We start from the raw sequence: 26,586 nt of genomic DNA, 5'->3' as shown, positions 1-26,586 counted from the left end.
ACTTAGATACAACTGAATTCAATTAATTTGAACTTGTTTCTCAATCACTGATGAAAAATGAATGCAAATGTGAACATCCCATCAAAGTCTGTCTTAGTCTTTGATACAGTAGGCTATAATGGCATTGATGGCATTGTCTACTGACTGGAATTTGTTTGAAAGGTCTAAAACTTTCAGTACTAACAATAATCAAGAGTCTTGAATTTAACCAAAGCTGCTCACTTCACATTTCACTTTTTTAATGGCAGGGTTCCTCAAACTCCTGGAGGTCCTGGAGGGCCACTGTCCTGCTGAGTTTAGCTCCAACCCTGATCTCCAGGACCGAGTTTGAGGAACCCTGACTTACGGTTTCATCATACTCATTCAATGTCATCCTTTTCAGATGTAAGGGGTCTTGACATGTTAAAGTTAACATTTATAGACCTAATAATGTGCCACAGAAAGAAGCGCACAGCCATCTTTAGAATTTTGTGGGTTTTTTTTTGTTTGTTTTTTTTTTGTGCCAGATATTTAAATAGCTGATAAAGTGGATTTTCTTATTTTAGAGTTAAAAAAAAGCTATCATGGACATTGTAATGTTTGAAGAGGATGTCATAAAAAACATGTCAGAAGTTTTTTTTTTTTTTTTTTTTTTTTTTTTAAATGAGTGGTTCATTCATAGCCTAAATCCATAAGATCTTCATGCTGTGGAAATACAAACCACAAGACAGGCGCTAAAAAATGGCCTGGGCTAACGTTACATAATTTATGTAGCCTATAATGAATGTTTCATGTAATTATAGTAGTGTTCAGCAGTTTTTCTAGTGTGTTGGAATACACTTTTCTACATTTTTTTTTCAAAATAATAAAATAAACAGTAATTTATGTAATCGCTTAATTAAATAACATTTTATTAAATCAACGTGATTTTGGTGCATTTGGTGAACATGCAAAGGCGATGGCACCTATCGAGTCTTTTCTCTGCTCTGTGAACTGAACTGGCGGGTTGCTATGGTTTCCAGCTCCTACTTTGTGAGCTGAACGTCAGCACAATGTGTACACGTGACACGCAATATCGATGACGTACTACGCAGAACATGAGCTGAAGAGGCGTTCGTTGTACCTTTGTCCAAGCTATCCAAACGCGAAAATCACATAAAGTGAGTAATCCTCGCTGTTATATTATACATTTTGAAAGAGAAAATATAGAACAACATAATCACCATAGGAATTTACAACATGTGGTGTGAAATAAGAGAAACAAGCGTTAATAGATTGCATGAAGCTACTGCTACTTTAGCTCGCTGGCTAACGTGGTGAACTGATGATGTGAAGTTGCTCTCTCTATCATTCAGCTTTACAACATAGCATCACTTATAAAATATCAGCAGTTCTACGCGTTTTCACCTTATGTTAGATTATAAAGCACAGTGCGCTTTCGTCTCTCCAGGAAACTAGCTTCTTTATCCAGTTTAGAAAACTAAACAGAGAGCTGTGAGCTGACGTGACAGCATCTTGTCATATAACGTTACTTGTGCTGCATGTTTAGCCAACATAATGTGTGAGTGACTGAACTGTAGTTCATGGGAGTTTGACACACACACAGTCTGACGTTATTAGTAGTTTGTTAAACTGTTGAAATACATTTAATATCAGAGACCACAAGGATCTATCTATCTATCTATCTATCTATCTATCTATCTATCTATCTATCTATCTATCTATCTATCTATCTATCTATCTATCTATCTATCTATCTGTCTATCTATCGTCTGTCTTTTTGCCTGTCTGTCTATAATTTGTTGTGTATATCTCTATCTAAATGTCTGTCTATATTTTCTATCTATCTATCTATCTATCTATCTATCTATCTATCTATCTATCTATCTATCTATCTATCTATCTATCTATCTGTCTGTCTGTCTGTCTGTCTGTCTATAATTTGTTGTGTATATCTCTATCTAAATGTCTGTCTATATTTTCTATCTATCTATCTATCTATCTATCTATCTATCTATCTATCTATCTATCTATCTATCTATCTATCTATCTATCTATCTGTCTGTCTGTCTGTCTGTCTGTCTATATATGAGTTGTTGTGGATGTCTGTCTGTCTCTGTGTGTGTAGGCTAGCTGTATATGACCGTTTTAATTTCTAAACACTTTTTATTTAATATTTTGTTTGGTGATTTGTTTATAATATGCATTTCCATCCAGGTTTCAGTTGCAAGTCTTTCTTTATAATTAATTGTGAGTGTTTGAATGCTTTTATTGTACATTTATTTCTTTAGTCTTACTTACTATTATACTACTTATTAATATTTTTAATTAATTAATTTATTATTTTTTCTTCAGTTTTTTAACTTTTGATTGTATTACTATTTTTTAAAAATAATTATTTTTTAGCTTTTTATTTCGGTTTAATAAGTTTGGTTCTTAAACATTTATTTCAGTTAGTTTATCAAACACATTTGAATCTCATTTTAATTAGTGGATCGGGGGTCGAAGCGGCGACAGGTGAAGCCTTTGGCTGACTCTCTGCTGGATGCTCTGGACTATGACAGCTCAGATGACAGTGATTTTGAAGTTGGAGATGCATCAGGTAAATTATCTCAAAACAATTTCCCTGTCATATTGATGCATTTGTTGGGTATAATACAAATGTCAAAAAGTGGGATTGTGGATCAGTTAGATCTGTAAAATGATAAGTAATGATGGCAAGTCTCATACAGTTAAAATACTCAAATCATAACTGATAGTTGCATCAAATCATAACTGATAGTTGCATGTGTTTATTTATACTGCGCACGGCCATTTTAGACTTGGGCCCCTGCTTGGGTTTTCTCACCTGTCATGAAAACAGCTGCTGAGTTGGAGGTGAGACCTTCATCATGACGTGTGTCACTGTTTTCCCCCTGCCTGTGTAGATTAGACCTCATGTAATGCATTATTAACACTGGAGTCACATAAGCAATGGCTCCATATCACTATGACACACGCAAAAGCTAGGCTATCCCATCCAGCTGCTGTCAACCAAAGTGCAGAAATATCTGCAACCTGATAATGAAATTCTAACACTTTGACTTTGAGTTTTGCTGCATGAAATTTCTGGTCAGATTAATCACATAAATCTGTTTGGGCAATATACCATTGCCATTTGCTGTATAAAAATTATACAAATGCATTAATTACTAGAGATGACACCGATATGAGATTTCTCAGCCGATACCTGATATGATTATTCAGAATGAGATCGGCTGATGCTGATACCGATAGTTTGGTTTTTCTTATTGATAAAAAATCTCTCCCAAATAGTGTTGCAAACTATACAGAGAGAACCCTCTCATTTGGTACACTATAATATTTAAGGTTAAAATTAACAATAAGGCTATATTCTGCTGTTTATTCAAAGATATTATATTTACACTCAAATAAGAGTGAAATGTTTGTATACTCGGGCGGTGATGCAAATAAGGTAGTTTTCATAAGCACTTGTCTTCATGGCAAATTTATTCAAACATACATATATAAATAACAGTAAATAAGCTCCTCTCTATTCTTTTAAAGCTAGCTAACAATCGGATGACTTTCCAGAGGTAAATGCAATATTATGTGATATATTTCACAATCTGTTTTATTGACGTCATTTATATTTTTGACGTAATTGATGACAGTTTTTAATATTATTTAGGTATTTATGATTCAACATGTAGCAAGGTAATGGAAAACAATAACAATTGGAAAATTACATATTGTGACAAGAACTGAAAGTGATCACAGCAGCAAGGCTGCTTTAATACACTAGATAAATAAAAAACAACAACAACATATAAATTATATATATACAATATATATATATTCAAAGATTAATTGCGATTAATCACATCCAAAATAAAAAATTGTGTTTACATAATGTGTCTGTGCTGTGTATAAATATTTTGTATATATAAATACAAATGCATGCATGTATATGTTTAAGAATTATTTGCACGTAAGTACTGTATATAAATACATAATCTATATTATAAATATATTTTGTATATGAATGCACATTTTCTTGAATATATATACATGCATGTGTGTATTTTTATATACAAAATATTATACACGGTAAATATAAATATATTATGTAAACACAAACTTTTATTTTTGGATGTGATTAATCGCAATTAAACTTTGCACAGCCCTTATATTTATATAAACATATATACAGTATATATATATATATATATATATATATATATATATATATATATATATATATATATATATATATATATAAATATAATTAAAAAAAAAAAATATATAAATATATGTGTGTGTAAATATATATATATATATATATATATATATATATATATATATATATATATATATATATATATATATATATATCCATACATTTAATCCTAAAAAGGTAAGAATCTGTTCAACTATTGTAGTTGTATATTGAGTTATATTATCTATATTTTTGTCATTTTAAATATTTATAAATTGTTGATCCATTGTACATGAAACAGAAGCTTGCTGTCAGCAGAGTATTTTTTTGCATCACGTCTGGGGTATGTTTTGTTCTGCACAAAACACTGCTAAGTTAATTTCCCATTTGTCCCAGGTTCAGAGGGCACCGGCAACGGGAGTGATGAGGAGGGTTCAAATGACAGCGCTGCGGGCTCTGAGAGCGACTCTGACGCTGTTGGCTCAGCTGATGAAGAGGGCATAGATGAAGAAGAGACCAAAGATTTAAATGAAGACACTGAAGAAGAGGAAAAAGCCAAGGAACAGTCTTTCTCTGAGGAGACCAGCAGCAAAGAAACAGAGGGAACCTCCAAGAATCGCAGGAAAGTAGAAAAATCCTCAGATACAGAACCAAATGGTAGTGGTACCGCAGAGGAGGCCTCGGGAGAGCCAAAAAAATGGAACCTCCGACGAAACCGGCCCATGCTGGACTTTACTACGATGGAAGAGCTAAACGAAATGGATGATTATGACAGCGAGGATGACAATGACTGGAGGCCCACGCAAGGAAAAAAGAAAGGCAAGGCATCATCTGGGAAGGAGAAAGAAGGGAGTGATGAAGAGGATGATGATGGTGGTAGTGATGAAGAGGACAATGAGGATGATGAAAACGAGACTAGTAGCAGTGATAGTGAGGAAGAAGGGAGGAAACCAAAGAGAAAAGCAGGCAAAAACACTGGAGCTTTTGATGAGGAGGAGACCAATGACAGCCACAGCACATCACATGGAAAGGGCAATGAGGTAAAATCTCTGATTTTGCACTACTGTTCAAAAGTTTGGGGTCAATAAGATTAAATTATAATACTTGAATTATAAAGACATTTTCTGAAGTAATGATGATGAAATTCCAGCTTTGCATTACAGTAGTCAATTTACTATATTTAAATGTAATGTTTCACAATATTACCATTTATGATAAAAAAAAATGGAGCCTTGGTGAGCATTAAAACTTCCTTCAAAATATTTTATTCTTTAGATTAAGTAACTTGTCATTATCAGCGCAACACCTTAATTACTTTGTTCATAAAAAAAAAAAAAACAAAAAAAAAAAAACATGAATTCTACATTCTTCAGAATTCTCAGTATTATTTTCTCCACACTTTATGGACTTTATCATATCTTTTTATAAAAGACAGTTTTGCTGCAATCTTCCTTGGATCTCAATAATGTTTGTTCAGATATATTTTCCTCTTGGTTGAAGGTGTAGGTCACCCAAAATGTGTAATTCTTTCATTATTTATTCACCCTTGTGTCAGGATTAGGGATTTGGAATGACATGAGGGTGTGTAATTGATTTTATTTTTTGGGGGGTGAACTAACTCTTTTTATGCAAATAGCTTTATGAAGTACTGTTCAGATTTGATTTATAAATAAACTAGCCATCTGTCTCCATCATTTACTGAAAACTGGCAATATGTGTGCCCTATTTTTCAGTGTGATCAAACAGTTGATCTATCCACTTGTTTGAATTTGTCCAAAAGTTTAGTTGTATGAAAAGGAACCAGCTTGAATTCTCAGATGCAATTGTATTATTGTGCATTTAGGAAAGCAATCAGATAATCCAGTCATTGGCTCACATAGCATCAGATTGTTGATACAAAAAAGCAATCCTTGTGAATGGGCTTATCTGAGAACTTCAGTTTATAGGATTGGCTAATCTTCCAATCTCAGAGGTGGAATTAGAGCAGAAGCTTTTGAGTGGCTTTACTTTTGTTTCAGTTTTTTTTTTTCCCCACACTGATTCGAGAACTGTTTTCAGAGGAAGATATTTGGACTTTGGTAGAGGACTTGTTCTATCAGTTGCAACATCCCTAACTTGAGTTGGATTGCTAAATTATCCGTTGCTTCCTCAGGACTCTCTGTTGGAGCGTCCCCAGACCTGGAGCTCCCAGCGGATGGAGCACATCCTTATCTGCTGCGTGTGCCTGGGAGACAACAGCGAAGATGCGGATGAGATCATCCAGTGTGACAACTGTGGCGTGACCGTGCATGAAGGTGAAATCCCACATTCTGCCACCAAAAACAACTCAAATATTGATCTCAAATGTTTGCACAAAGTTTTGAAAAATACGTTTTAGAATATTTCAAAATACACTTCCTCCTTTTGCAGTGCAGAGCTTTATCTAACTTGGACAAAATAACCTAAAGATGCACTCACATATGCAAATTTACATATAGAAATGTGTATACATTCCAACTAATAGGATGTATATCAGCATATGCAATATAATGCCATCCAATTCATGCAAATGGCATCCAGCTGAGTCCCTAATTATAATCAGAATTATTAGTTACATTTACATTAGAAAGTCCAAACCACTGGTTTATTTTTTAGGATAAATTAGAACACTGATTTTCTAGATAGTTATTTTTCAATTAGATTAGAATAAAAGTTCAGGCAATGTTTCCTTTCTTCAAGTTCCCCGTGAAACTTGTCATGGCATACGATTGCCGTGTGTCCATACACTAGATTGTATTGTCAGGTCAGCGTGAGGAGAATAAACACAGAAAGGCGAGGGATCTTCATCATCCCACATTATTAGCTCATTGTGACTCTGACTCGTTGGAAACAAAAATCAATTATGCTTTAAACCGTCTTTTAGCGTTGGCCGTCTCATTCAGACAGACCTACTTAACACCAGCCGGGCAGACTGGATCAATGTGTCACCACTAATTTTCAATTACTCATTGATTTATTTCTTTAATTATTTATTTGCTGCTTGTTTTTTTGCTGATGTTCTGTTGATTTGCAGAAGCCTCACAGGTAGTTCTACTCTAGAAAAAAAAAAAAGTAGAAGTCCGTTCTGCTTGGAATACATTGAAGTTTTATGAGATTCAGTTTTGTGTACGTATTTTAGGTATAATTGGAAATTACATGACCATAAATAAATCAGCTTTCAAATAAACTAATTTAAAATATTAGGCTGGTTATATGATCTCAATGTACAAATTCTCTATTTAAAGATCTCGTGAGTTTACATTGATTTAATACAATTGTTGAAAATGCGACAAAGCGCAAGTATTATAAAGGCAATATAAGGATGATATAAAGTCACTATGATAAAACTTTCTTTCTTCTGTATTCTCATGTTAAAACAAAAATGTGTGAGGTTGCAGTTTATTGTAAGAATGCAAATTAACTCATTGAAGATGTCCGGCATACGTCACCAGAGAGAAGTCTGTCATTTCACCAGAAGATTGAGTTATAACATTTATTCATTTAGCTGACGCTTTTATCCAAAGCGAGTTACAATTGCTAGATATGTCAGAGGTCGCACGCCTCTGGAGTAACTAGGGGTTAAGTGTCTTGCTCAGGGACACATTGGTGTCTCGCAGTGGATTCGAACCTGGGTCTCTCACACCACAGGCACGTGTCTTATCCTCTACGCCATCACCACCCGCGTTATAAAATTTTGATTCAACATTACGAGGTAAAAACACAAACCAAACAATAAACCATATGAATGCATGAATTGTTTACATTAAGATTAACAATATAAATTTAGAAAATAGATACAGTATTTTTTTTTTATTTCATACCGAATTTGATGTCCAGTCTGTGTATTTAGTTTCATGTGGTGAGGCGTAGTGCAGGATCAGGATTTTCAGAGTAAATCAAAAGGTTGCCGGTTTGAGCCCCCTGAGGAACAACAGTCACTGGTGTGCCCTTGAGCAACACACTTAATGTCTGGAGGGATTGTCCTTGAAATAAGCAAGTCACTTTGGATAAAAGCATCAGTTAAATGACCACCTACTTACCTGCTTGCTTCTCAGATTCCATCTGGTGAGGACACATTAGTTAATTACATCTATAAAGCATGTGCCTGTTCTTCCTTTCATCTTGGCACACAGCATTAAGTGGTTTAAGAGGTGGCAAACAAAGAATATATGCACTCAGTAAACTAAAGCATGCATTCGGTTCTCCAACAGCATATGTTCCGTCTCGATGAATCTCCCAGTGGATCTTTGACCACTGCAGTGGGTTTTAAAAGGGTGAATCTCATGAAGAAATTCCTCAATTTCTCCTGTTTATTCCTTTTTTTTTTTTTTTTTTTTTTTTTTGCGATATTCACTCAAATTTACAAAAATTAGGGAGCATGAGCAATTGTGTTTCTGTACAACTGTTTGTATTGAGCAATTTTTCAACTAAAAAAAAGTTTCATTTTAGCAGCCATTGGGTATTGGTATTGCTTTTTAGCTGTCAGTGGTGTTATCTAAGTCAAATAAGCTGCACTCTCAAACTGATTAGAAAATGGTTAAATCTGTCATTGGCTCTGGCATTCTGGTTAGAAGACGACATACACAAGTGATCTGGTTCAGGCTCTCACATTCACTCCACCCCCTTTAGTGTCAACTCCAACTCACTGAAACAAGCTACTTCATAAACTAGTGCCACTGAATCATGGGGCAACCTTGAAGCATGCAGGAGTCTTTTACTGTGCCAAGAGCAGTGTTGCGGTGTCAGCTCTTAGAGCTGCACTCCTCTCAGATTCATAGACACGAAGTCTCTCGCTCTCCCCTTCAGAATCAGGAGTGAAATAGGAAGTATAAAATGCAGTGAGCCCTATTAAGGAGTGCAGAATATGTTCTGCATTTCTGTTGCTTTATTAGCTGTTTGAGTTCTCCTCCACTCTCTCTCTTTTTCTTTCTTTTGCCGATATATATTTATTTAATTACAAAGACATAATATTTCAAGACTTTTTGAAGTGGCGTGACCAAAACAGTGTCATTTCATATTAACAGTGCATATCATGCCACAGCTGCTTTGAGTAATTTAGTGGTATAAATTAATATCACAATTGTTGCTGGAAAAATGTTTTAATAAATTACACAACCATTTGATTTTTTTATATATATATATATATATATATATATATATATATATATATATATATATATATATATATATATAATAGTATAGCATAAAGATATTTATTTAGATTCCAAACATTTTGGTAAAATGTGAAAGAGTAATTTATTTGGATTTTGTTATGTTTGTTAAATTAATTTATGAGTAATTTGTAATTTATTACAATTAGTAAAGTGTAATTTATTACAAATTATTTATGAGTTTGGCATCAGTAAAAACAAAACAAAAAAACAACAACAACCCTTTTCTCATATTGTGTAACAATGAGTCACATTCAAAGCTGTTGTAAAATAGCTGACATGTACGCACCTGCAACCGCACAATTTAAATTCTTGCACCAAATTTTAAATTTAAAAAATTGCCCCATTTCCTAATTAATGAAGCTGTCTGCACTGAAAACTGTTGCTTTAAATGCAATTCTGCTGTTAAAATGGTAGAACAGAATCTCTATTGTTATATTTGTTTTATTTTTTTATGTTGCTGTACACCCCAGACTTCAACAACATTCTTTTCTTTTTTTAGCTCATAGACTAAGAATGCTAATTACTTTGAAAATTGCAATTAAAAGTGAAATAGGTGTGAAGTATTGTAAGTCTTGTAAGTGTTTTCTAGGTACACTTTTACATTCTGTATGGTGTTTGGTTAGTTAGTACTATAATTCAAATGCTTTACAATGACTAAAAGAGAAAATTCATGACAAAATATTCACCTTCATCTCATTCCAAGCCTGTATGATTTTTTTTTTTTTTAAACAAAAATTATATTTTGAACCATGTTGGAAACCAAACAGTTGACTATTGATAAAATCTTCTTTTGTGTTCCGTAGATAAAAGAAAGACTTACATTTTTGGGTGAATTTTCCATAATATTTCATAATTTGGGTCTTACTCCATAACATGAACCAATAGTATTCACTTAATTGGTATAGATAGATTACATTAGGATGGAGAAAGCCAGCAGCTTGCAAGGGTTTGGACAGCTGTTTCAGAACAAAATTCTTGACCAGAGCCAGTCTCTTGCCACCTGCTTGTACCAACTGCTCTGTGGTACCACTATTCCCAGTGGGAGAGGGCATGATTGGTCCAGGAGGTGGGGCGGCCCTCATTGCTGACTGTCACAAATGCTCGCTTGATATTTGTGCACTAGTTTGAAAAGGTGACCTTTAGACAAGTGCAACTGAATAAGGTGTCGTTTCTGTACTGCACTTCGCATACAGACAAACGCAAGACCTTCTGGTAGTTTGTCCCAGACCAGCGCTCGGCTGCTGTTTCTTCACGTCAGCTATTTTGGGTCAAAGCCGTAGAGGTTTTGAAAAGCATTCAGAAGAGTCTGACTCTCGCTGTCAAAAAATGGGATGTCACGTCTCAGACTGTGGGGAGCATGGGTGGCTCCCGAAACAAAGGATTTAGATTCTAATCTGCCTATTTACCCAGGGAAAGTTCAAGTGGCAGTTTTGCTTAACATTGCAGTATTTGGATAACTCCGCTATTCGGAATTGTTCTTGGGAAGGAGCCAGGGAAAATGCAATGATAAAGTAATGGAGCAAAGGGGCCACAAGAGCAGCACTGAAGATAAGAGACAAGCTGTCATCCTTAGATGCGCACAAGTGTCTCACAGCGTGACTCTCAAGCTCGGCAGTCTGTGGAGGCTCTGACCTCGCATATGGCCTCGCTCAAATTCTAAAGGGAAAGACTCTATCAGAGAAATGCGCTGGAGACTCATGAACGATCAGAGCAGAGAGGAAGACTGGAGTCTCTTGTTCCAGTAGTTGACACGTATTTCCCGTTTGAGCTCCGCACAATGCTTTTGATTAGCATCTAACTCTAACACGCTCTATTTGCATGCTCGTCATTACTCGAGAATTGTTAAAAGAGACACTCCCCGCCATACTTGATCTGGTCTGCAAAGGCTATTCAGGCTAATTATGAGTCCTTGTTTTACGCCTCCGACTTGTTTGTTGGTTTTATGTCCTTTAGTAGTTCATTAAAACAAAAAAGAGGATTTTTGCTGGCTGTGTTGTAATGGTTGCCACACTGTCGTTGAGTGGAGTGAGTTTATTAAAACCGTACCACAGTAAAAAGCATCACATCGTTCAGTAATGGCTTTGCACTCATTGGAACACCAATTACCATGCTGCTGGTATTGATTTTAGTAAGACCCTAATGAGTTCTGGACCGTAAAGTTAATTATTTCCCCGAACATGTGCAATTCATTTAAATTAGTTACTTGCTTAAATGGGTTTTTTGGTCAAATTTAGTCCTCAGGAATATGTTGTTTTTTATGTTGTCTTCTGATTTGTCTCACTACTTGAGTAACTTTTCAATTAACACTTACTCCTGCTTGCATATCCAAATTTATGCTTGGTTAATAGTCATTCAAATGTGCATGTGATCATTGGGGATGCAAAAAATGCATAGATGGGTCATGACGCCTAACAGGAACTATTAAGTGTGTCAATTATTATATCTATATTGACTTTAATAATTTTGAGTGTATTAGGTTTTCATCCATAGTATAGTTCTTAACCTAATTTCGGTTGTACAATTGTTGTGAATCTTAAATAATCACATCAAGCTACCAGACTGATGGCAAATTTGAGTTTGCATGATTTGGATAATTGTAATCAAACCCATGTACAACATCAGAGTCATTCATTAACGGATCGAACGTCACGAACAATCAATTAGGTTATTTAAAAAAAAGAATGGAACGGTTCCTAGTGTAATCTACTGTTATTTTTAGATTGAATGCATTTATTTAGGAAAACATTGTTTACAGCACAAAACTCAGAAATCAGAGTTATGAAAACACTCTCATAGCACTGTCTTCTGTCCCGTCATGTTTCAATTGGAAAGACTCTTAAAATTTGGTGTATTGCAAACCAGACAGAAATAAATAATTGGAGACTAGTCTGTCTTGTGCTTTTAGCTGTGTATTTTGCTTTAGGGGGGGAAAAAAAGCTTTGTTTTTCCCTTTATATCATGTTGTGTTATGACAGTTCTTGTGATAGGTCTATGTTTTGGGAACCCTGTGAGAGATAAAGCTCCCTTAGTTTTAGGAATAGGTTTCTCACCAGAAGTTAAACAGTTTTGCTTGAAGGTATTTGTAATGTGGATTCTGTAACAGGATGTATTGAAGGCACGTCTATTTTCACACCGATGCAGAAGAGCTCACATTATTCCTTTGTACAGATGGATAATTGCTAAATTAATTCAGGTTAAGTATTTTGCTCAAGGTTAAAACATGTTTCTCCCTTGCTTTATCTGATCTTTCATTCCTCAGATTATAAGCATTGGTCCCTTGCTTCCTGTCTTAAGTTTCAGCTTGCCTTCAAGGAGGATTGTGTTGTCACAATGAACCTTTGATGCATGATGTGACCCTGGGCTGGGTTGCAGCATTGTCTCTGGCCTCAGGGGGTGTGCCTGCAGGTTTACAAGGTACCGAACTGCTAACAGCACACTTTAGGTCTAGTGCTTCTTGTTCAAGTATTAGGATTCCTTTTTTTTCTTTTTTTTTGTTGCTAAATAGTTTCAACTGGTCTTGGAATGAGTCTCGGTGTCACACATTTAAGTCAAAACTGATGGTACCATCTCTGCATCACCTGAAGTGAATGTTTAATCGAGTGATTCAGGAGGATAATTATCCAAAACACTGAAGGAAATTCACTTCTTAATGTCTAAAAATACTCAGATTTAAAGTCTTATGCCCGGAACACACCAAGGCGAACTGGCGTTGATGAAAGCCGACCGTGTTGTCGCCTCTAGTCGGGGTAAAAACTGCACTTGAACACACCGAGAGAACTACAGGCGACTGTCAGCTAGAATGTGCGTTATGTGCCTTCGTGTAAATGAGACAACTATTTCTGCAGATATATTAGTCTATATTCGTCATTCAAAAAGGAAAACCGACGCTGCTGGCTGCAGATACCACACTCTCAGAAAAAAGGTACAAAAGCTGTCACTGGGGCTGTACCTTTTCAAAAGGTAAACTTTTGTCCATTTCATGAGCTAATAAGTACATTTTAAGTGTTAATATGTACATTTCAGGTGCTAATATGTACATTTTAAGTGCTGATATGTACATTTTAGGTGCTAATATGTACATTTTTAGTGTTCATATGTACATTTTAGGTGCTAATATGTACATTCTAATTGTTAATATGTTCATTTTAGGTGCTGAGATGTACATTGTAGGTGCTAATATGTCAATTGCATGAGCTAATATGTCCATTTTAGGTGGTAATATGTCCATTTCATGAGCTAATATGTCCATTTTAGGTGGTAATATATGTACATTTTAGGTGCTAATATGTACCACGTAGGTACCAATATGCAGGCTTTGGGTACAAAAGTGTACCTTTTGAGAAGGTACAGCCCCAGTGACAGCTTTTGTACCTTTTTTTCTGAGAGTGCATAAACAAAGCAGTGCGTGCTTACCGCTTTGAACGTCTGCTAAACGCTTTCTATATTCCACTCCACTCATGTTAATATTGAAATATTCGCCAAGAAACACTTAGGTGAGATGACGCAACATAAGAACAACCTTTTATCTTTACCGTTTTGACTTCTTTGCTTGCTGTTTTGCTTTTATTCTCGTGCTCTGACTGTTTCACTAAGCTGAACAGCCAATCAGAGTTCTCTATTTCCCCGACACACCAACGCCGATTCAAAATGTCGAATCGGGCAAAACAAAGCTGACGAGGAATATTTTCAGCCGACGACACGAAGCTGTGCGCGGCACGCCAAGGAAACTTAGTCGGCCGATGCACAAAAACTGCCCGACGGCTGACCATCGGCTTGGTGTGTTCCGGGCTTTAGAGTTGCCCAGGCAATGTTGTAACTTGAATCCAATAGTAAAGTAATGTATCGGACCTGAACACCATATCGGCATTGCGCTCTTTAGATATATTCTTAACACCATAGTGCTTCAGGGGTGATTGTTCCTTCAATTATTGAAGTGTAGACTGATTTGGTTTAAAAAAAATTAAACAAAGTTTCTGCTTATGGAATGGGGGCCTGAAAATGTCATATTTTATAGCGCACAATGGAGAAGTATGCAATGTGTTTAATAGCTACATGCCGGAGTAGTGAAAACGCTTTTGACTTTCATTGACTATTGAAACAAAACATTTCAAGCACTGCTGAATAAAACTGATTTATTAAGCAAATTCAAGCCTTTGTTCTTAAAAAGGTGCCCTGCTGAATAACAGCTGAATCACATTGGTTTCATCCCCAATACAAAACCAGCTTCACAGAGTTAAACAAGTATTAAATTAGAATGTTATCTGGTTTGATAGAACCTGAGTTTTTTTTTGTCAATTGCATGTTTCATTTTATTTCTTTTCACTCACCTCTTAATGAGGAAATGATTTATTCCACGCATTGCTGGTTATGAAAATGATTGTATTGTTTTGTGAAAGAGAGAGTGCTGGTTTTCAAAAGGCTTTTTTCAGTAGCTCTGAATCAATTTTGCTGATTTACATCAAGGCAGCTGCCATTCGTAGCTCTTACCTCATATTTTTCCCCCTTTCTATCTCATCTGCCAAGTCTTTTTGGTTCTAATTGGCCCTATTTACTCATTCCGTGCCCCCCGACTTGGTTCTGTTGTTCCTGTCTGTGGTCCTGCTTTGCATGCTGACTTGGCAAATATTTGATGTATTGAATAAATCTTCTTCATCCTGGATGAAAAATATTAGCATTTAGGGAAGAAACAGAGTGAATATAATTGAAATACATCGCTGCGCTGAACGTCTCCTCATTAATCATTTGACAAAGAGTCAGAGGACTTCAACTTAAAGGAATCTTCTGGGTTCAATTAGAACTTGAGTAATGCAATAACTTTAATACACCGTTTATAGCCACAATTATAACATAGTCACAATTCCATTGTTTTCTACTGCTTTACCTACTCTGTTTAACATTTTAGACTTTACCGCTTAAATAATTCACACTTCTCTTGAAGAAAATACTACTTTTATTAAGCATTGATTAAAAGTGTGACAGCAAAAACATTTACATTTTTACATTTGCATTGTTAATTAAATGCTATTTATGGTTTAATTTAAATCGTCATATTTCACAATATTACACATTCAATGCAGCCTTCGTGAGCATAAAACACTTTTTAAGACTATTCGGAGACTGATTCCTTTCAGTTCTGTTGTAGGTGCCTTTTATAGTAATGGTATTTTTTGCTTGACACAAAATCTTTTTCACTCGTCATGCCAGAAATGGATTCTTTTTTTTTTTTTTAAAAACAGTTTTTGTAATTCTGCCATATCTGGCCATTAGTTTTTCATCACCACATTGATTATTTAATATAGTAATTTCCAGTTATGAAAGATTGGTGCTCTGCTCAGACACAACACTCTACATAATCATGAGCTACTTTGACCTTTGTGAAAATACTGTATATCATGATCACTGCATTGAATCATTTGCTTCAAGTCAGAACTTTAATGAAGTTATTCTGTTCATTTTGGCTATTGGAGATGCTAATAAAGCAACTCACTGTTGTTTTATAGCCTGCTGATATTTTATTACATTCACCATCGTAGTTTGAACATTGAACTAGCGAATAGATGGAGAACACACACACTGTGCATAATGCCAGCACGCTTTGCCTCATTGTCTGATTGGAGTCATACATGCATATGTGTACACACACATCATACTAGCATGTTAACTCTTTCTGAACTCATCCCGAACCTTCCTCCATTGCATCTTAAAAGTGTTCCTCTTGATTGTCACCAACCTTCCCCAGGTCGCTCTTTAACTGCCAAGCTCGTCATTTCTGACGAGGATAATCTTCTCCTCAGGGATTATGATGCTCTCCCATAGTCATCACTTTTTTCCAGCTTAGCTCATATTAGCCAGCACCCTGTGGCTTAGCAGGTCCAGCTTTGTATCTGAGTTCAAAAGGAACATCGGAGATTTGCTTGACGGTTCAGCAGTAAGTCAGTTAAACCAGCATCTGATCATCGCAAGCTCCAGCCCTATGGTTCAAAGCCTAGTCAGTAATACGCACCCAACTGTTGCCAGCAGTGTTCCCATAATACCTTTCTTTAAGAAAATAAACGTCGGGCTGGGCTTCGTAATGGCACCCATTACCTCATGGTTCAAAATGACTGAAAGATGAGGTTACGAAAAGCCTCTTATTTGATTCTACTGGTGGGAGATGCTGTGTGCTCTTCACGTGCGCTTCAGTTACAGCCATGGCCACACAATTTGTGTTTCCTCTTGGATAAAGTGACCTGAATGATTCTGGCAAACAAATTAACAAGGTCAACATATCTTACCCTTACACAATCAGCACAAAATTCCACACCTTAATGTATTCCCTCACCGTTCTTATATTAAAGCTATTATGCGGAAATTCACTTAAACATGTTTTTTGTGTAACATAAATGTGTGTCAGCAGTGTGTACACAACCACTCTATGGTAAAAATCCACTCACTCCACTTTTTAGAGTCCGCATAAATCATAAGCAGTGTCTCAGTACAAGCCATTTGCCGTTTCTATGCAATGTGATGTCACATTGTTCAGGCCCTGCCCACGACTGCTGATGGACTCTGCTCCATTAGCATAAATCCCACCCTGAGTGAACTGTACACAGTCTGCCATGTTTATCTCCTCGCCAACAGAAGCATTCAAGAAATAAATGTATTCTTATTTAAGTTAATTGAATCAATAGAAGCGAGTGATTTTCCTTTTTGATTCATATGAACAGCATAGCAATATTAGGTACTGTATATATTATGCTGCTTTCACTTTAAAACGCAGATGTAATATACACATGCAATTTTTTTTACTTGCTGTTTACGTTCACAGACTTAACCGACTGTTAATGTGAGCTTTGTTTGACATAACATTGTGTTTGTTTGACAGTTTAAGCGCAATAAGACGTGATCAATAACTTAGTTTAAAACTCAGGGGAACGAATCATTGAGAATGAAACGTGGTCTGGAAACCACATGTTCAATTTCTCATATTTGAGGCGTGGTTTATGAATGCCCAGAGCCGTATTATTGGGTGGTACGAATGTCTATCAAATTTGCCTGTATGTAACCCCTCCACCCGGGTCCTACTCGCCCCCGCTCCGAGCGGGCCTCGGACCCGGGTCTCCGGCGTGAGAGTCGGGCGCTCTAACGAGGAGGCTAAAGACTGCAGCCTCTAGCGTCTGTCGCTAGAGCGCCTATTGAGATCAGGGGAGTGAGATTTACTCGCACAGCAACCACCAGCTGGCCTCTGTTACACTCACCCCCCTAAACCTCACTCTCATCCGGGTCACGGCACCAATGTAACCCCTCCACCCGGGTCCTACTCGCCCCGCTCCGAGCGGGCCTCTAACCCGGTTTCCGGCGTGAGAGTCGGGCACTCTAGCGAGGAGATCAGGGGAGTGAGATCGGGCGCTCTAGCGCCTATTGAGATCAGGGGAGTGAGGTTTACTCGCACAGCAACTACTAGCTGGCCTCCGTTACATGTACGTCTATCAAATGTGCCTGTGCTCCCTTCCTGTTCTGTGATTGGTTCCCTATTTCAGGGGAAAATTTGGTTCATGGTATCCAGAATGCCTAGCAGCGCGAATAAAATCATGCTGCGGCAAGGCAGAATGGGGAAACCCAGGCTACAGGGGAACCAGCTATCTGTGTGGATTTTTCAGGTTTGTGCGCTCAGAAAACCATAAATCAGAAGTTTACACTGATACAGCTTCAAAATGCATGCTAATAAACTTTCATGATGATTTAAAAAAAAAAAAAAAAAACTTTTGCTGATAATTTACTCACCCCCATGTCATCCAAGATGTCCATGTCTTTCTTTCTTCAGTCGAAAATAAATTAAGGCGAGCATTTGTGCTTATAAAACTTAAACTTTTTTGTTTATTTTTTAAATGAGCGATCTATTTCGCTAGATAAGACCCTTATTCATCATCTGGTGTCATTTAAAGCCATTTGAACCGTTTGCACTGAAACTCTCACTTGGACCTTGAACCATTTGATACCAAGTGAAGTCTATTATATGGACAAAAATCCTGGAATGTTTTCATCAAAAACCTTCATTTCTTTTCGACTGAAGAAAGAAAGACATGGACATCTTGGATGACATGGCGGTGAGTAAATTATCAGCAAAAGCTTTTTTTTAAAAGTGAACTACTCCTTTAAGCATTCTCTGCACACTTCGCTGTTTGAGTCTTTTGTGGTGAGTATGTAAAGGATCTGAACTTTTACTTGATTGTCTCTCTCTCTCCATTTCTCCCACACCCGGGGGCCAGTTTGCTGTATTAGGAACAGGAACGTTATCTCTGTAGTGTTGACAAGGAGCTGACTGCCGTCCTTATTGGTGGCATGGAGCACGTTTTCTGAGTGTAATAGGTGTCATGGTAACCTGATCAGCCCAATAATTGTCTTTGCAACCCAAGGAAATGAAGGTGACCACATTAAAATACTTTCATTGGCCCAATACTTCTATTTCTGTGGACTTGTGATGCTACAATTCGATCAAATGGCCTTATTTTTGTCGGAAAAAGTATAGCAACAAAACCATTCTGTGCTCTAGATGTCTTTGTTCTTTTGACACTCTGCCAGGCACGACTGCAGCATCATGCAGCTCAGCACTAAGGATATTTTCTGCCGTAGTTCGGATTTTTAATTGCCCTGGCAACATATTCACTGGCTCTACAAGATCTTTATCAAAGATTGATGCACCTCTTGATGGAAATTAATGGTGTGATATTATGGCATCTTTTTTTTTGGTCAGGATCTTGTATTGACAATGCAAGGGTCAATCACTCCGTCAAGTCTCTTCCAGCACATCCCAAAGACTTTCAATGAATTTAGGTCTAGGATCTTCTTCATGCTTCCTTACAACCATTCTTTCACAATTTGAGCCTGATGAATTTTGACATTGTCATCATCTTCCTACATGGTTGTTAAAGAAATTAAAAGCTACACACTCTATCATTAAGGATTAGAAGAATTGTTGTCAAAGATATATAACCTGCTAGACGCATAATATTTGCCCATTTAAAACCAAACAGTCACTTTTTGGGACGGGGCACTGGGCAGTGTATGTATTTGTGTGTGTGTGTCTGTGCAGTGTACAGCATTTTTTTAAATATAAATATATCTAATATTTCTTAGATAATGATGTATGTTGTTTATGATTGGGAATGGGTTATAATATAAGAACTTACTGTGCAATCAGTAATATCAAACACTCAACATTCATTTGATTTTTCTTGTTCCCTCAGGTTGCTATGGTGTCGATGGTGAAAGTGACTCTATCATGAGCTCGGCCTCAGAGAACTCAACAGAACCGTGGTTCTGTGACGCTTGCAAGAATGGCGTTACACCCAGCTGTGAACTCTGTCCCAGTCAGGACGGCATCTTTAAAGAAACTGATGCTGGGAGGTGCGTTTTAACCGATGCTTGGTCTGATATAATATTTTATCATCATTAGTAGATTAATTAAAGGCACTGCCATTCCCGTCACATCTTTCACTACTTTAATTATTGTACATTCGTTGGAAGTTTTGCGGTACTCTCTGAAAGTAGCCAAACAAGAGAAATACTTGAAGAGGGACTGTGCAGGATGAGTGAAGGAGAGAAAAGGTGGTCGATTTGGCTAGGAGGGAGGGATGGAGGGATAGGGCTAAGAGAGAGAGAGGGAGAGGAAGAGAGAGGTGTCTGAAGCGTGAAGACTCAAGCCACGTTATCACTGATAGTGCTCCTCAGCCCGTCTGCACCCAAATTTACTACTTCACTAGAGCATGAAAAACACAGCAAATTAAAGTGTGGAGCGTTCGCTCACCAGAGATGGATATCTTTATATTGGACTTCGGATTCTCCTTCCTAAAGTCTGCATTTGAAATTTTGTCACACCAAATGGTCAAGTTAGAGTATTTTCTCTTCTGAAGGGCTTAAGGGTATAGCAGTTATTCAAAAGGAATAGCCTAGTGAATAGATGCTGCTTTGTTCTTCTAAAAGTGGACATCTGGATCATTACCATCTTGATTTGTTATTCAGTATAAGAAGCTGTCCTTATACTCTGATAATTGTGTAACTTAGATATTACAGATGCGAACTCAACTTTATTTTGTTCTGCTGAAGGTGGGTGCACGTGGTGTGTGCCCTTTATGTTCCAGGCGTTGCATTTGGAGATATTGACAAGCTGAGGCCAGTAACACTCACAGAGATGAACTACTCAAAGTATGGGGCAAAGGCAAGTATCAGAAGTGATTAATGACACAACTGCAAAAAAATAAATAATCTCAAATACAAGTTATTAATACTGGTAAGCCAATATATTAACACTAATCAACCAATATTGACCCAAACATTGACTTATGTTGCAGCAAAATTCATCATTCAGTGAAATTATAAATTGTTACACTGCTTTTACACTAAAAGTTTTGGGTTGTTGTTTTTTGTTTTTTTTTATCAACGAAAGATGTGTCTTAGGCCGTGTGTCCACCAAAGCGTTTTTAGCCAGCTGAAAACGCCAGACGCTCTACTGAAGGCGCCGTGCTTTGGGCGCTTGAGAGCATTTTGCCAGCACAGCGTTTTTTCAGTTGAGATGTTTTGTTGCTATGATACAGAATATTCGCAGCACAGTTTACTGATTTCGCAGATAATTTGTTTCATATTAAAAAAATATTTTTCATCCATTTTGTTCGGTTAGCTCTGCTGGTGGATGTGTTGTACAGAAAGAATGTTGTGACAGTTGGTCAGTGTGGGATTTGTCCCGCCCCTCCTCCACTGTGATTGGACGGCTGGGTAAAAAGTGACAGTGATGAGCGCTGCGTTTTATACAAAATTTTATATTTTTCAACTCTCGGCGACCAGTAAAAAACACCAGGCGCTTGGTGCTTCAGCATGAAAAAAAAAAAAAAACGTTCAGCGACTCGTTACGCTCATGGCGTTTAAAAAAAAAAGTGCCACTCCCATTGAAAACAATTGAAAACATACGCCAGGTGCGTGGAAAAACGACACACGGTGTCACACGGCCTTATGCTCTTATGCTCACTGCATTTATTTGATATTATTTGAAAATATTGTGGTGTATGTGTATATATATATATATATATATATATATATATGTTAGGGCTGTCAGTTAAATGTGTTATTAACAGCGTCAATTTTTTATTGCGCGATTAACAGCCTTTTTGGCCTAGTAAATGTTGTAGTTTTTTCACATGGTTTTGCAACAGGATGCGGCATGCGTGACGCTGCGCTACGAAACACATTAATTTCAATGACTTGCGCTGCGCAAGGACGTTTTGTTGCTACGTCGACCAAAATGCAAGTGGATCTAGCTAGACTGGAAACAGAGCAACAGGCATGATGCCTGTGCGAGCCAGCCAAATAGTAAATGAAAACAAATTGCCAAATAGTCCCATTGACAAGACCAAAGTGATCTGTGTATTTTGTCGTTGTGATCTAAGCGATCATCATTGCAGCACGTCCAGTCTGAAATACCGCTTGATGATGTCCAAGCACACACACACACAGCTGATCCAAATTTTCCGCCCCCTCGTCAATATCAGCACCTCGTCGGTATTTCTTTCACCCTTTTATTGATGGACAGTGTTACATTGAGAGATTATTTGCGCCAAGTAAAAATGTTATTTTGAAATTGAACATAGTATATGCCAATGTTGTTTTCAATTTAAAAAAAAAACAAAAAAAAAAAACATTTGCATAAAGCAAGCCGATCCACTGTTTTTAAATGATAAGAGCATTAAAATGAGAGAAAAAATAATGGGACAAATATAAATCAAGAGACATTTAGTATAGAAAGGTGCGAGTAATTGTGATTAATTGCGAGTTAACTGTGACATTAATGTGATAAATCGCGATGAAATTAATCGTTTGACAGCACTTATACAGTATATATATATATATATATATATATATATATATAACAAATTAAAACACATTTTAATTTATTAAATGGAAAATTATTTTTTATAGAAACAGAAAAAAAAAATCCTAAATAATAATAGTTTTCAGTTATTACTCCAGTCTAAAGATCCTTCAGAAATCATTCTATGCAGATTTGCTGCTCAAGAATCATTTCTGATTATTATAAATGTCGAAATACATACATACAGACATACATGCATACACAAACACACATATATAAACAAACATTTTTTTAGATGCGATTAGGTAATCGATTTAACAGAAACAACAAAAACTACGTTTTCTGATGAATTATGTGAAATGCTGACTTTCGTCTATGAGCAAAGGGCGTCTTTCATTTCCCTCCCAAGAATTTCTGTCGACTGTAGACATTTTGACATTTACTCTATCTGACATTATTTTATGTGTCAGTAAGTCAGAAGAGGTTCCTTTTACTGGGAAGCAAATTACTTTAGAAGCACTTGAACAGCTTTCTTTAATGGTTTGTGCTGTACATGTGAAAAGAAATTACTCCAAGAAAAAGGCTATTATTATTTTAATTTTGAACTCCAGTAATTGGAGAAAGTCAAATGGGCTTTTAGAGACTCATTGACCACTTTATCTTAAATATAGAACTATACAGTAAATGAATGTGGGATTGTTATAATGGTGTTTTTTTTTTTTTTTCACAATCAGCTGGCGGTTTACCTTTCTTGACTTTGGAAAAACAGACATAATCCCAAGTCATTAGTATGAAAGTAATAAGACCTGAAGTCAGCAAATGCTAAAAAGTTTTTAAATGCCGTGTTTTTCCAAGTATGTCATAGTTTTTTGCCATTTGCTGGTGTCACAACGGCCTGTTTGGGTTAATGGTTTGCAGGAGTGCAGTTTGTGTGAGGACGCACGCTTTGCTCGCACAGGCGTTTGCATCAGCTGTGATGCTGGAATGTGCCGTTCATTCTTCCATGTTACGTGTGCTCAACGGGAAGGGCTACTGTCTGAAGCTGCTGCAGAAGAGGTTAGTGTGTTATGTGGTCATCCTCTTTAATCTGCATTTAATTGATGTTTATTTTCTACAACTTTCTCTCCGTCGCAGTCTTGTGATGACAGCTTTGCAATGCGTTGTTGTTTCTCCTGTCTGTGCTTTTTAACTCTCCTGCCTGTCAACCTCTTGTAATCAGGCTTGTAAACAAACTTTTTCTGACAAAAAAAAACAACAAAAAAACTATTCTGCTTGTCCTCAAATCCATTTCAAAAGCAAAATAAATAAAAAATAAATAAATGTTTATTTTTCACCCACATTTATTTCAAAACCTCTTGGGCTGACTGACTTCTGTGGAACACAAAGATATCCTGGCCACTCTTTTTACTGTAATGAAAGTGGATGATTACAAGTGGACTGGGTAACAAAGCTCTAAAAGGACAAAAGGCACCATGAAAATATCACAAGTAGTCCATGTAAAGGCACTATTTTTCCAACCCTTTTGAAGCCATTTGATTGCTCAATTATGTAGCAGATTCATGAACAAATCGTTCTTTTGAGCATGATCTTTTCAGTGAAATGAATGATTAATTCATGAATCTGACTGATTCGGTTCTCAAGTTTGACTCTGTTAGCAGTGGTTAATAGAGGTTACTGGAGAGGAATATTATCAGTGAAGAACTTAAATGCCAGGTTGTCACACAAAACTGAATTGTTTCAAAAATGTGAAATATAGCATACAAATCATGGAATATAATTATTATTTTGATGCTTTTGTATACTTTTGTAGCTTGAAAGCTCTAGTCACCAATTCAGAATCATACAGGGTAAAAAAAAGAGCAATAAATTCCTTCTCTTTTATTACACGGAACAAATTCATACGGAATTGTGTAAACTTTAAATGGACTATCCATTATTCTCTAGATTCTGATTCTTTGTGAACACACGTATTACACATGCATGTTTGAACTTCAAACGCAAGCGTTTATCAAATGGATGCACACCTAAGCATAGGAAGACGGTTCAGACCACAAGGCCAGCCAGTAGAACGAATTCCCAGCCCAGGCCGTGGTCACAGACCATCAGCCTCGTGGCTCAAATATTCTTGCCATATTGGAGAAGCACATGATGGTGGCGTCAGGGTAGATAAACACTGGCGAAAAGTGCCTACTCACTGCAATCCACTTAATCCAGTCAGCTGTGCAAAGGTCCTCATATCAACAGGTGAGTGGGCTGATAGCATCCTGCGAGACACCTTAAGCCTAAACGATTCCGTGGCTGACAGGAAATGGCTGTGCTTCCATCTGCCCTCGAGGGAGGGGTTGAAATGCTATGCGTGTGACTAGGAGATGTAACCAGGGAGGATAAACTTGCTGCTAACGTCTCCGCTGCAGAGATTTGAAACTGCTGAAACGGGTTGACATTGTTCTAGGGTTCCCTCTTTTTCTGAAAAAGGCTGTTTCTGAGAAAGGCAGTCCACTTCCATTTCTGGAAAAATCCTGCCAGCCTTACATCAGTCATCGCCTTGCCGCTCGGGCTTCAACCCCCACATTCTCTGCAAAATGTACTTGTCCTTTAAAAGAGAGGGGAATTTTTACAGGCCTTTTGTGACCAGCTATTTATCACGGCTATCAGAGAATGCACAGACACTGATGGTCTATAAAAAGTGGAGTGCTGGGCATCATCACAACAGCAAGAATGCATCAGTCTGTAATTCAGAAGATACTACAATTTCCTCCATTTATCAAATTGTACATTAAAACGATCAGGTGTGCGAGCACACAAGCACTCAAAATAAAACCTGCAGCAATTGTCTAAATTAACAATAATGAGGTATTTGAGATGATGATGCATCTTAAAATAACCTGAGTGGAATAGCTCGGATTGTGTTCTCAAAGACATAAACCCTTCCCCCAGCTTCGTCCAAGTCGTGTGCATTTTAAGAAGTAGACTAAACTCTGTTTTCCACAGCTGAGATGTCACTCTAGACATAAGGAGATTATTTTAGAATACTCTGACTTTGACATGTGCCTTTTGTTTTAATCAATCGTCAGTAAAATGACATTTAAGGGCTGGTCAAGTTGCGGACAATGAACATACTGTAGGTGAGCATAATGCAAATGTCTTTTCTAGTGACATAGAACCTACTCTTTTTTTTTTTTTTTTTTTTTTTTGATACAATACGTTTATTTATCGTGCACTTTCGACTGTACAACTTTGCAGACCTTTTAAATTCACAAACAGCTATGTTACACATTGCATGAAAGGGAAGATTAAAAAAAAAACATGATTGGGGCAATTTAAACAAATATAAAAGTAATAATACCATATTATTTTGAAGGCAAAATTGGATTTTCAGCAGCCATTACTCTAGTCTTCAGTGTCACATGATTCTTCATAATAAGAAATTCTAATATGCAGTTTTTTGGGCTCTACTTAATATAATTGTGCAGGCCGTTATTTTTTTTTTCAGGATTATTTTTATTATTCAAAAGTTCAATAGAACAGCATTGATTTGAAATAGAAATCTTATCTTATTTTATAATGTTACACATTTTTTACTGTCACTTTTGATTCATTTAATGCATCCTTGCTATAAAATGTATTCTTTAAACAATACACTCAAAACTCTAAAATTTTGAACTGTAGGGTATGCATCATACAGTATGAAAATGCATGAATATATTTTTACACGTATTATATTATACTCCAGGCTTACCACGCAAAACTTTCGCACAATAAATGGCCAAACATTTATATTTTGCCAAAATGTTCACAATATAATGAATTTGTACACTGTATTTACCTAAAGGATTTAGCGATTTATATTGTTTTTATATTTTGTATTTTCCTTGTAAAGTTTTAACTGCTTTTTTTTTTTTAAGGTAGACAATATTAACATCTGTCCAGGGACAATGGATAAAAAATAGCCTTTTGGCTAATTCTAGTACATTTGCAGTAATGCTAATTCATGTACACTGTCCCTGTCAAATAAAAAAATAAAATAAAAAAATAAATAGTTGTTTTCAGAATTATTAATGAGAAGTTGTCATTCATCACTGACTTTTCTTTTTCTTGTTTTAGCAAGCTATGGTTCCAAGATTTCAGCTCTTTTGGGTCTCTATCTACACTAATCATGATCCATTTTCACCCACAGGACATTGCAGATCCCTTCTTTGCATACTGCAAGCAGCACGCAGACCGCTTTGACAGGAAATGGAAAAGGAAGAACTACCTGGCCCTGCAGTCCTATTGCAAAGTGTCTCTGCAGGAAAGAGAGAAGCAACTGACACCTGAAGCTCAGGTCAGATTTACCGCTCAGGTCAGATTTGCCA

General features: G+C 36.7%; 1 protein-coding gene across 3 annotated transcripts in view; it reads left to right on the top strand.

Annotated features, from left to right (window-relative positions):
- The first annotated feature begins 1,047 nt into the window (after nt 1-1,047).
- The window catches only part of phf14 (PHD finger protein 14), a 91,288-nt gene continuing 65,749 nt past the window's right edge, over nt 1,048-26,586 (top strand). For 2 of the 3 annotated variants that reach the window (XM_089123218.1, XM_089123220.1), the window contains exons 1-8: nt 1,048-1,139; nt 2,471-2,581; nt 4,595-5,238; nt 6,351-6,492; nt 19,617-19,776; nt 20,476-20,587; nt 23,150-23,287; nt 26,409-26,573. In XM_089123218.1, coding sequence (XP_088979344.1) covers nt 1,139; nt 2,471-2,581; nt 4,595-5,238; nt 6,351-6,492; nt 19,617-19,776; nt 20,476-20,587; nt 23,150-23,287; nt 26,409-26,573 — 1,473 coding nt within the window. In that variant the 5' untranslated portion in view covers nt 1,048-1,138. The remainder of the gene's footprint in view (nt 1,140-2,470; nt 2,582-4,594; nt 5,239-6,350; nt 6,493-19,616; nt 19,777-20,475; nt 20,588-23,149; nt 23,288-26,408; nt 26,574-26,586) is intronic. The other variant, XM_089123219.1, reaches the window with a different exon arrangement.

The sequence above is a fragment of the Pimephales promelas genome, chromosome 18 (genome assembly GCF_988280905.1).
Source record: "Pimephales promelas chromosome 18, fPimPro1.hap1.1, whole genome shotgun sequence".
Classification (NCBI taxonomy): Eukaryota; Metazoa; Chordata; class Actinopteri; order Cypriniformes; family Leuciscidae; genus Pimephales; species Pimephales promelas.
The sequence above is the reverse complement of the archived record's forward strand: the minus strand, read 5'-3'. Positions and strand labels throughout refer to the sequence as shown.